Below are 12,940 nucleotides of genomic sequence, written 5' to 3' on the forward strand. Positions count from 1 at the left end.
TATCCCAGTTGTTTTCTTTTTCATTTCATTTTTTATTATTGTAATTAATGTTGTTTAATTTATATTTATAAGTGATGTTCACCTTTTGTATTTTTTATATATTTTGTCTGTTTAGACTTTGGTTCCTTTGGCCAGAAGATATTGCCAGAAACAGAAGAAGCAAAAATAAATGTGGCTGTTTAGGGGGATGTCGTTTTTTTGGAGGCACTATCATAGGTGTAGACTTTTTCAGGCTGGATGAAATGACACCTTCCAGCAGCTCTGCATTTTCTAATTCAAGTGTAGACTCTGATATGTGCTATGGGCAGTCTCTTTTGCATCCAGGAGAATGGATTATCATGAAGGAAATATCCAAAGTTTCAGAGGGTACAAGTAGAAATATTTTTATTTTCTAGCGTAGTTTTTTCTAGCAGCTTTTATTCTGGGTATAGGATCTATTACTTACGGTTGTTTTTTCATGTCTGTCAAAGCTGTTTAGATGTTTGATTAGTTTAATCACTTAGAATAAGCAATTATATGTTTTATTATTAATAAAATCTTTCAGACTGTTTTCTGGCTTTAAAATATAACTAATTTTGTCTTTAATTATACATCACATATATACCTCTTTTTCCTCCCTTATAATAGCTACTTTATAGTTACCTCAAGAACTCTGCTAGGGGGAATTAAAAAAAGAGGAACAATGGTTCAAAAATGTACCATAATATTCCTGTTATAAAAAGATATATATAATTAGTCAGCAGGTGCCACAATTTTGCAAAAAAAAAATAATTAAAGGTAAAGCAAATTTTATCCAGAAAATTTCATGTTCAGTCACACTTTTAATACATAAATAACCTGTGATAGATGGTAAAAAATGTGTTTTTTGTTTTTCAAATAAGGTAAGTCAAATGGATCAAAGCGAAAGGAGTGGGATTCACGATCATTGGGTACAGAACTTGAGAAGAAAACTCACTTGTTAAGCCTGCAAGTTCCACTGCGTTCTCACAGCTCTTCTTCCTCCTCGGAAGAAACCAGCAGTTGCAGTGCTGCTCTTCCTCTATTGGGTGGTGAAAAGGACAGTCCATCCCCCAGCACTGAGGAACGCATGGTACCTGTTGATTTTCCACCCATTCATAAGCAAGAAGGACTAAATGGAGAGTAAGTCTACTAATTTAAAATTTTCTTTACCTAAAAAAAGTGAATTGACTAATTCAAACTGTGTTATGAGCATCTAAGTTTTTTCTTTTATCACATTATATACTGCAACTCGTGTCAAACAAGAGACAAATGATTGTTATTCAGAAACATGAATCAAATGATAATCTGAAACAGGTAAACTATTTTATATATTTAATGTTTTTGTCATTTGTTTTTTCAAACCTCAGGTTTCCAGTTGATGTAACTGACGGTATGTCTGTATCCCCTAGCAGCACTCAAGAAAGATCTACCATTCACTCCCCTCTACGTTCTCCACTTAAACGTCAAGCTTCTGTCTGTTCCACTCGACTCGGAAGCACCAAGAGCTTGTCTGCTGCAGTTTTTTGTGAAAAACAGCCTCCAGCTGCAGGGGTACAGTTCAGTAGTGAGGTGTCCCGAAGTGATGAAAATGTTCTGGATTCTCCTAGACAAAGGAGGAGCTTTGGATCTTTTCCATTTACACCATCTGCTGATTCAACATCCTTTCATCAGTATCGTTCAATGGACTCTAGCATGTCAATGGCAGAAAGTGAGGCATACTTCTCTGCAGCTGAGGAGTTTGAACCAATCAGCAGTGATGAAGGACCTGGCACCTACCCAGGAAGGAAAAAGAAAAAAAAGCAAGCTCTGCAGATTGACTATAGCAGAAGTTCTATTTATCACAGTGCTGAAGGACCACTGACTTACAATCTTAATGGAGAGTTTAGCCATGAGTCAAGACCTTTACCTATACCTACTCATGCCTCCCAAGCTTCTTTTGTTTCTGCTCTAGGTGTAGAGGAAGAGCCAGGAGAGCATGTGTATTCTATAGATGTATCAAAAGCTCAAGAAAATGGACAAGTCAGTTCTCAGTTACATGCAATGTCCTGCTACCAGAATTATCTTTCTCATTATCAAGTGTTTAACTGGTCAGTCAAACAGCCTACAAACAAAAGAACATCCAAATCATCACTACACCGACCCTTGGATCTTGACACTCCAACCAGTGAGGAAAGTTCCTCATCATTTGACCAGCTTTCCATTCCAACATTTAAGGTAGGCACACTAACCTGTATATGCTTTTTTTTTATTGTATTCATATATTAGGGCTGGGTGATATGGCTGTTTAGTATCCTGGTTGGACTTAAGTAAGCCATGTTAACTATTTGTAGTTCCAGTTGATATTAGTAGGGGTGCTGCTATGCTGATCTGATACAGGGTTATCTTAGGACTGGGTGATGGTTTTGTTCAGTATTTTATATCGCATCTTCTAGTGTGAATTGTGATGACACACACCAGCTTAACTGTATTGTTAATTAAGTACTTTATTAAATCCAAGTACTATGGGGACCAAGTTGTGCCAAAGAAATACCCCCCTCACCATTACACCACCACCACCAGCCTGAACCGTTGATACAAGGTAGGATGGATCAATGCTTTAATGTTGCTGATGCCAAATTCTGACCCTACCATCCAAATGTTGCAGCAAAAATTGAGACTTATCAGACGAGGCAACATTTTTCCATTCGTCTATTGTTCAAATTTGATGAGCCCATATGAATTTTAGCCTCATTCGCCTGTTCTTAGCTGACAGAAGTGGCCAAAAGTGGCTGCCAGTGGTGTCTTTTTCTGCTGTAGCCCATCTGTTTCAAAGTTAAACGTATTGTGCATTCAGAGATTCTCTTCTGAATACGTTAGTTGTAAAAAGTGGTTATTTGAGTTACTTTTATCTTTCTGTCAGCTCGAACCAGTCTGGCCATTATCCTCAAACCTCTAGCTTCAACAAGGCATTTTCACCCAAGAGAAATGTCACTAACTGGATATTTTCCCCTTTTCAGGCAATTTTCTCTAAACCCTAGAGATGGTTGTGCATGAAGAATCCCAGTAGAGCAGCAGTTTCTGAAATACTCGGACCAGTGCGTCTGGCATCAACAACCACACCACATTCAAAGTCACTTAAATTACCCTTCTTCCCCATTCTGACACTCATTTTGAACTTCAGCATGTCTACATGCCTAAATGCATTGAGTTGCTGCTGTGTGGTTGATTGATTAGATACTGTATATGCATTTAAAAGCAGTTGAACAGGTGTACCTAATAAAGTGGCTGGTGAGTGTATGTACACAGTACTTTGAAACATCTGTACTTAGTAGTGATGCAATGACAGATCAGCCCAAGATTTAAATTTCAGGTTTTAGATTTTCATATGCAGTTGGTTTATAAATGGATGGAACTTAGTGTTTATCAACCATCAGGAGTGTGTGATGAATTGGACAAAGTAGGCAAAAATAGATGTATGGAATACCAATTGCAGTTTACTGGTGTTTACATGAAGACTACATTAATTTTGGACTATTCAAAATTTACAGCATTTTAAGTTTTTTGCAAAATGCTGAATTTTAGCTTAGCGTTATCAGTCACCTAGTTAAGATAAAAATTTCAAATGATGCTTATGTACAGAATTTATCACACCCCAAATTTAAATAGATGTAAAGGCTGCACAAGATTTATGTAACCTTAATATGTTGTTCGTAATAAAAAGGGAAGAGGTTCATTAGCTAACAGTCAGGTTATCACTGAGTTCAAAAGAGGTTTTTTATAAGCTTACTTCTTCTTCAGAAAAGCTGTTGCTTGTTTGGCATAACATTGGTAGAGTTTTATATAAATCAGGCTGCATATGTCTGAATAATGTAAAGTTTAAAATCTGGATTGTCTTACTTTTTTTTTAATTCACACTTTTTGAAATTATGCATATACAGTACTTTTTAAATACTTTTTTTTTAGATTGTGAAGCATGGTCTTGCTGCTAGTTCGTTGCTGGATAGAGGTGTCCAACTGATGGGGTCAACTTCAAGGTAAGCCATATAAGTGTCATCACACCTCCTGAAGAAAATGACTATTTTATTTGTAAATTATGTTGAAAAATATCATTCATTTAATGTGTATAAATAGACATGGTTAATTATTTTAATGAGAAGAAAAAATATGAAATGATTAAGGACCATAGACAATGATAGGTTTTTGATTATTCTCTATGATATATTTAGAATAATTTTAATCAGAAAGATATGTACAATACACAGTTCATGTTTTGCACAGATTGACATTTTGTCCTTATATACAGTGTTAATATAAAGATGCTTTACTCAGTGTTTGCCTAAGATCATCCAGAAATGCACACTGTCACCATCATCAATTGATAAATTCTAGAAGTACCACTGATATTCTCCTCAATACTAACTGTATATTAAAAGGTGTATGTTGATGGGAGATTGAGGAAGCTTCCGTTTAAAACGTACAGAAAGAGTGTGTTCAGGAAATTCCATATTTAAGATGTAGTTGATCAAAGGCTATAAACATATTTATCAGTACACAGATCTCCAGACTGCTTTACACAGTGCCTGTGCCAATGATAACAATGTTAAAGTCTATGAGAGAGTGCTACCCCCAGTTTAACTGTTATTTTGTCCTCTTAAGTCATTTGTGCTGGATAAAAACTACAGTAATTCGGATTTATCGATAATGTTATGAAAAATATATTTTGGTTTTCTGATAATTTACACTGAGGTAGGTTTTGGAAATGGCATGATGTGGCATTGGCATGTGATTAAGAGTTTATGCACCGGGGGGTATATCTGTGCTGTATACTATGTGTTTGCAAGTGTTTCTGTTAACTTATTACATGGCATGTTTATCTGTTAATGTAGTGGTTGGCTTCATGAACTTGGCAGGCAAAATGCTGGATTGGTTAAAAGCTAGTGCTGTGTATCAGATGGGATTCCCTGGGTTCAGTCCTGCAGTGGCCACCAGGGGCCTAATGTATAAAACTTGGCTATGCTCAGAAATATGCATAAGCAATTTCTTACACAAAACTCAGGAATTACAAAACATGAACTTGGCATGGAAATCGGCTTAAACGTTTTTAAGGTTTCACTATCCGTAAGTCCTACGGAGACTTTTTTGGTGTTGACATTTTAGTGACTCCAGGCTGCAGGACAGTGAAGTGAACAAAAAATGTAATTTCATTTCAGTCAGTCACATTCTGATATCCGTCCGTCCGTCCATCCATCCATCCATGCCTCTCTCCATTTATTTGCTAAACCCAATTTTTAAAACCTGTAACAGAACAGAGATTACGTGATTTCTTCTTGGTCTCTGCAATTTAGTTGGCTCTATGCTGTCTACATCAGCTTATAAAGTAAGCCGTCATCACGAGATAGGACACAGATACCATTAACAATATTTATTTGTGAGTGAAAGTGTTTTTTGTTTTTTTTTTAAAGTTTGTCTTTGTATTTTAATTGTGGCAAAATAAGCACTTCCTTATTTTAAGAAGTTGTAAAATACATGCATAGTGTTGTATTCAGAGTGACTTAGTTAACTGATTTGAAAGTTGAAGTGTTTTCTGTTATTTATGTGTTTCATCAAAGAGACAGATATCAAATTTTTTATTAATATTTTGCAACAGTGGTATGAGTGACATGTGATTCAGATTTTCTTAGACTGCTACACCATTGTTTGTACATGCAGGCAATAAACCTTTTCAATCACTTGTACTGACTACTGACAATCTATTTTGCCTATAGCGTCTTTTGGCCTTGTAAAACAGGAAAATACTGAATATAACCTATTCAATCAAGACAGCCTCTTTGAAGCAGTGAACTAACCTGCAATTGAAGAGTATTTCTCTATCTGTTTGGTGCCATGCAAGTGAAAGTTGGCTTTGAGCCTAACATATTACAGTAATCCCTCACTATATCGCGCTTTGACTTTCGCAGCTTCACTCTATCGCGGATTTTATATGTAAGCATATTTAAATATATATCGCGGATTTTTCGCTGGTTCGTGGGTTTCAGTGGACAACGGGTCTTTTAATTTGTGGTACATGCTTCCTCAGTTGGTTTGCCCAGTTGATTTCATACAAGGGACGCTATTGGCAGATGGCTGAGAAGCTACCCAGTCAGAACACATATTACGTATTAAATAAAACTCCTTAAATATATTGTGAGCAGGGGGGCTGTTCGCACCCCTAGAAGATACGGATGCTCCTCAAAAACCGCTGAAAGACTATCTTCACATTACTCCCTTTCTTGCTGGGCTTACTTGTGGCTGCTTTGTTACGTGATATGCTTCCTGCACGGAGCTTCGCATACTTAAAAGCCCAAACGGCACCTATTGATTTTTAATTGTTTGCTTCTCTCTCTCTCTTGCTCTGACATTCTCTGCTCCTGACAGAGGGGGTGTGAGCAGGGGGGCTGTTCAACCCTAGAGGATACAGACGCTTGTCTAAAAAATGCTTAAAGACTACCTTCACATTGCTCCCTTCCTTGCTGGGCTTACTTGCGGCTGATTTGTCAAGCAATATGCTTCCCACAAGGTGCTTCGCATACTTAAAAGCTCGAACAGCACCTATCGGTTTTTGATTGTTTGCTTTTCTCTCTTTCTCTGTCTCTCTCTCTCTCTCTGACATTCTGTGCTCCTGACGCACACTCCTTTGAAGAGGAAGATATGATTGCATTCTTTTAATTGTGAGACGGAACTGTCATCTCTGTCTTGTCATGGAGCACATTTAAACTTTTGAAAAAGAGACAAATGTTTGTTTGCAGTGTTTGAGTAAAGTTCCTGTCTCTCTACAACCTCCTGTGTTTCTGTGCAAATCTGTGAACCAAGCGTGACAATATAAAAATAACCATATAAACATATGGTTTTTACTTCGCGGATTTTCACCTTTCACGGAGGGTTCTGGAACGCAACCCCCGCGATCGAGGAGGGATCACTGTATATTAATCTTTGACCCATCCATCCATCCTCCCTCTAAACCCACTTATCCACGGCAGGGGTCAGCTGGAGCCTATTCTAGAAGGAACACACACACACACACACCCCAAGGGAACGATTTTACATTGTCAATTCACCTAATGTACATGCCTTTCAATTGTGGTAGGAAACTGGAGGAAACCTGTGCAGACCCACATGCAAGCTTCACACAGGGAGCACCTGGGACATGGCTCTCAGACTCCTTACTATGAGGCAGCAGTGACACCAGTGCGTCACTGTGCACTTAATTCTTTGATTAACATATTTGCATAAACTGTGGCCTTAACAATTGAGAAAAAAAAAACTTTTTATACTACACTTTTTTTATTGACACAGTGCATCCCTTGGGGTTTTGTAAATCCATTGTTTTTTGTGCATACAACATTTGTGCCTTTCTAGCGTTAGCAAAATTTTAGTATGTAATTTAAGCAAGGTTTTATAAATGAGGCCTTAGGACCTGAGACGGTCAGTATTTTTCGGAGAAAGCTTAATTTGACTAACATGTACTTGTGAAAATTAATATTTGCTTTCTCTCTTGCTTTCCCTCTCTCTCCCTCTATAAAGTATGAGAAGGAAAAAGAGAGACAGAAGAGAAGTATTTAAGCTGCTTTTCGTTGAGCCTTAAGGAAATCTGACCTGTACATGTAATGTATTATTTTGTAAAAAAAGGTACCGTATTTTTCGCACCATAAGACGCACTTTTTTTCCCCCCAAAAAAAGGTTGGAAATGTCTGTGCGTCTTATGGAGCGAATATTGCGTCACAGACCATGATGTGTATTACCTGACAAAAGTCGACATCCAGGGGTAGAGGGCGACAAAACTCACTGTTACATTACAGGCATTCCCTCTGTGCTTGGAGGAATGTTAGACTCATTGACTCGGCATCTAGTCCTTGCGTGTGCGTGAGTTGCGAAATGTAAACAAATATAAGCAAAGGCAAGATGCTTCGCTCCCTCGTGAGATGTAGATGCTGAGTGCAGAAAACAAAATACTCAGCAGACGATGTTTTGCGCATTATTACTGAGTCGGACGCTGATTTTTCAGAATCTGATTTTGTTGAGAGTGATCAGGAGATCGAACAAGAGAGTGAGAAGCCGGCATCAGCTGATCGGACACCAGCCGATGCCGTGCCAGCTGATCGGCTGCCAGTTGAACGCATTCGTGCAGCCGATGCACCTACGGCAAGGTTCGCGTGGGAGGCATACCTAGACATTGATCCGTGGAAGCCAAACTGGCTACCGGACTTCACAAGACAGTATGGCTTGCTGTTGGACTCGACAGATTACCAGCCGCTGGACTACTTCAGGCTGTTCTTTCCTGAAGCTACCTTTCAGCTACTGTCAGACGAGACAAACAGGTATGCAGAGCAATTTTTTGAATCGAGGGCTGTGCTTGCACCGCATTCTCGTTTTTCAAACTGGAAACCCACAACAAAACATGAGATGAAGGGCTTTGTGGCATTACAAATATAGATGGGACTAGACTGGCGATATAACTTCAGGGAGCATTGGTCCAAACGTGCTTTGCCCCTGGTGGCTTTGGACAGGTTATGCCGCGTGATGATAGGTACGTGCTCCTGCAAAGTGATTGTGAGCAACTGAGCTTAATAAATTCTGACACTAGCGATGAGGACTTCTTGGGGTTTCCATAAAACTAGAACAGTGCTTGAACCTTAAAGTCTCTCCTTATTTGTTAATGACAGTGATGATGTTTCTTAATACCGCTGTTGAATTTACATGGTTGAAATATTATTCTGCTATATTTTATTAAACATATTAGTGCACCATTTGGTTCAGAATATTTTTTTTTCTTGTTTTCCTCCTCTAAACCTAGGTGCGTCTAATGGTCAGGTGCGTCTTATGGTGCAAAAAATATGGTAATTTATTTAGGGAATTCTGCAATTTAACAGTTAATGTAAGGATCCTAAGTTAAATTTTCAGCCTATCCACTGTGTGTTTAGAGTTTGCATGTTCATGTCTTCTCAGGTTTACTGCCATACAACAAAGATATGCATTTTATGTTTATTGACAAAACTCAATATGCCATGTATTATGTAGGTATGTACGTGAACAACTCCATTTCTACATTACTGTCTTTCGTTTCAGATTAGTTGATTGTGTTTGTTTTGTTTTTTCTAGCACTCCTTATACACCATTAGACAAGAAACCTACTGAAAATATAGATGAAGAAACCCTCACTGAGGACTGGACATTGGATCAACCTGTCTCACAAACTAGGACTACTGCCATTGTAGAAGTGAAGGGATCTGTGGATGTAGTTTTAACACCTCTTGTGGCAGAAGCTTTGGACAGGTATGCACTCATTGACAACATTGATCTAAATTGGAGTTAACCCTGGTTGGCTATTTCTCTATCGTGGATATCATTAGTTTAGTTAGTGTCTTAGTGACAATAAAAATATTTACAGCAAAACGTTTTGGATTGCAAAAAAATGTTGGTTCATGACCAGCAAAATTTGCGCTGTTGGCATGTACATTTTCATCCCTTCTGTAACTCTTTTATCTATGTGCAAAAGCATGGGAAAACTTATTCTGGTACAGAGCTTGGAAAGGTGTGTCATGGCTGGAGAGCACTTACATGAAACCATTTTGGTGTCATTTGTTTGCAGCTAAAATTGATTGATTGGGGTGTGTGGCCACTGGCGAGTCTTCAGAAGTGTCCTGGCTTGGATTGGCTTACAAAGCTGGGGAAAGTGAGTGGTGGAGATGTTATGCCTGAGCTCAAATGAGCATTGTGCGGTGGTTTCATTGTGTAGGCAGCTATTGCAAAAGGCTAATGAGTTGCATGGATGGGGCTGCAGAAGATCTGGGCAGCGGTAACAGTAATAACCATTTTAGCCATGAAATAACCCTTAGGTAGCAATTTTCCTTGCCTTTTATCCCACTCCCTCCTCCAAAAAAAAAAAAAAAACTAATTATGCATTTCACAGTTGTGAAATAATGTGAAAACTAATTTTAGGGTCAATTTCCCAAAACTATATGCAAATCAAAAAATAGATATTTTGTTCATCACTAGTCTTGGTTGCATGCTTTATGGCAGGTGGGTCAAACTCAAAGGCTGTGGGCCAAATCCGACCATTGTGATCTTTGTAATGCGACCAGTATCATCATATGGCCCGAGATGACCAATTCCCAAAAGACTCCATTAATGTTCTTTTCATCTATAAATTGTATTCAAATATAATTTATCTGAATTACATTTACACTGACCATTAAAATAGGTCTTCAGTGTCGGATCACATTTATTAGCACAGCATGACGTAGCACAGCTACGATGACAAAAATGTCATGAAGAAAAAAATTAGAAAGTTACCACTCTGCTCACAGCATCAGGGATGGCCACTCTTCTGCGGTACTGACATGTCTGTACTATCTAATTTTGGAAAAAGATGTCAGGCTTACAAACTTGCACTTGTTTTGCTGATACAAGTTATCAGATGTATTCACAATACTACAGTTATATCTCACTGTGAAAATCTTGGTCAGCCATTAGTGATTCAGAAATATACAAAGTTTAATATTTCGCCAGTGGACTTAGCTGTTTGCTTTTCCAAACACTGTTGTTTAGAAAACACTGTTGTTTCATTGGAAGTGTAACGTGAAGTGTCAACAACGGGAAATGAAACAAGAAGATAGCTGTTTTTTCCTATGAGCTGTTTTCTTTGTTTTTTTCTGTTCTTCATCTCTGCACATCTGACGAGTGATGTAAGCATATAGAAAAAGCCCTTTACCGTTATCAAATGAAACTGGAGAAAGATTGTGTAGCACACTTTCAGTAAAAAGCAATTCTAGAGTTTGGAAACTCTGCTCTGCAAAATACATGTTACATGATAAAGTACTTGACAATCTTGTCCAAAAGAAATAGTTTGTAGACTTACTGTCTTTATTATTTCTATGTATCATACAGTATATGATTTTTATGATATAAATTCTGCATAAGAAACATTCATGTTTATAATTATACCTCAAGAATTAGGAATGACTAATTAGTACAATGTAAAAAAGAAACCTGTAACATACCTTTATGGTACTGTATAGTACCATAAAGTACTAACAGTACTAACTGTAGTACTGTACAATAAATGGTTAAAAGTTATTTAAAAGCAATAAATTTAAACTGCTTTAAACAAATAAATTCATGAATATTTACAATTACATAGTGTTTTTCGGCTGTTAGTATTCACTGTTTCAATGTGCAAGAATATTTTGTGGGTGATTGTTGTATTTTCATAGACTCACAATGATGCTATCTAAAAAAGCGGCATTTATATGAAAAATACAGTATACAATACAAAAAATGTAGAATTCATGTATTATCTGATCAACCTCATTTAGTTTTTTTCTCATATTCCAAAAGTAAAAAATGTTAATACTACACACTAATATATATTTGAATATATTTTAATAAACGGAACTGTAAATAAAGGACCAGTTTTATAAAAAATTTATCAGAATTTTATATTTAATTAACAGTAATGCCTACTAATTCAATGTAATTAGCCTAGCCAGATACTGGTGTTTAATTGATGTAGTTCAATCTAAGGGTAATTCCTGTAATGATGACAGAATTTCAGGTGTTTACTGCAGTCATTTTTATGGATGTAATCAGTACACTAGTCTGTGATTCTAACTGTTTTTTGATGGTTGTATAATTGGAATTCCAGTCAATTAATTGTTTGGGTAAATTTCTTTACTATAGCAGCAGTTCTCAAACTCAGTTCTGGTAAGTAACTCCATGTGGCTGCATGTTTTTATTAGCACCAGTTGAAGGCTGAAAGGTTGCAACTATTTCACTGTCAGACCCATGCTCATTAGCAAATAATGGGGAATGAAAACTGTAAAAACTAAGAAAAAAGAAAGGACACTATATGTATTTCATATAACATACATACATACAGAGAACATTCTAATAAGGTAATTGCCAAAATTAGTTTTATTATTTCTACCTTGTCTTCAAAACATAAAAACTTGGAAGTAATGGAACTTGGAAACAGGCTAGTAGTCAAATTAAAAAAACAGAACTTGGAACAAAAACCTGAAGCCACAAGGTGCTGCCAGGACTAAGCCTGAGACCCACTGTGCAATAGTAATGTGAATCATGCATTGCATCAGAAATCTAAAAAACATTGTCAGGTTACAGTTTCCTTTTTCAAACTTGTTAAAATCTGTCCTGTTTTTCTTTTTTATTTGGTAAAATAACAGAGCCCTACTGATCCACTACTGAATCTTACATGTATTGGGTTTGTATAATGTTATTTTCGGCCAACAGTAAGAGTTTGGCATCACAGTCTATAGGTAAGAATATGGGTCCTGCGGAAAGAAAAAAAAACTGATATCTCAGTATAAAGTACTGAGTATAAATGAAAAAAATAAAACATAACAAAAAACAGGTGTTGTCCTATAATATCTAGAGACTCCCATAAGTGGCTGTTAATACCTCTACACCACTGAGACCTTATATGTATTTAAAACTGTCATGTATCCTTTAACAGTTATTAATAATTCAGCACACTTCAAACAAATTCATATTAGTAAATACGTAAACAGGTAGTCGTCAACTTACGACTTGCGTCTTATGACCATTTGATTTATGCCCTCTACCGTGTCTCTCAGGCAAACAACAGTTTCTGTCACGTCAGCTCTGTATGCCATGGTTTACTCATTTCAATCTCAGTTTATTACCTGTGGCGGTTTCGTCTGCATTCAGTTACATTTGTCTTACAATTACAGGAAAAAAGGCTACTGATCTTGACACCAAAAAAACAAAGATGATTGAGCAGTATGAGGGAAGAAAGAAAGTGAATATGATTGCATGTGACCTTAAGTTAACCAATTGTAACCGGTGTTTACTGTGCACACTGTACTGCTGCTCTCCAGCCTTGAATCCAGTTAACCTCCAAAGCTTCTGTGTTGTGACACATGATCTGCAGCTTGGTGCGAACCAT

The 12,940-nt window shown here is 37.2% G+C and overlaps 1 protein-coding gene across 10 annotated transcripts in view; it reads left to right on the forward strand.

The window, feature by feature from the left end:
• The window catches only part of kiaa1109 (KIAA1109 ortholog), a 371,922-nt gene that overhangs the window by 181,433 nt on the left and 177,549 nt on the right, over positions 1 to 12,940 (forward strand). For all 10 annotated transcript variants that reach the window (XM_051928377.1, XM_051928381.1, XM_051928382.1 and 7 more), the window contains exons 27-31: positions 116 to 366; positions 882 to 1,140; positions 1,368 to 2,214; positions 3,943 to 4,013; positions 9,115 to 9,288. In XM_051928377.1, coding sequence (XP_051784337.1) covers positions 116 to 366; positions 882 to 1,140; positions 1,368 to 2,214; positions 3,943 to 4,013; positions 9,115 to 9,288 — 1,602 coding nt within the window. The remainder of the gene's footprint in view (positions 1 to 115; positions 367 to 881; positions 1,141 to 1,367; positions 2,215 to 3,942; positions 4,014 to 9,114; positions 9,289 to 12,940) is intronic.

The sequence above is a fragment of the Erpetoichthys calabaricus genome, chromosome 5 (assembly GCF_900747795.2).
Source record: "Erpetoichthys calabaricus chromosome 5, fErpCal1.3, whole genome shotgun sequence".
Lineage (NCBI taxonomy): Eukaryota > Metazoa > Chordata > Cladistia > Polypteriformes > Polypteridae > Erpetoichthys > Erpetoichthys calabaricus.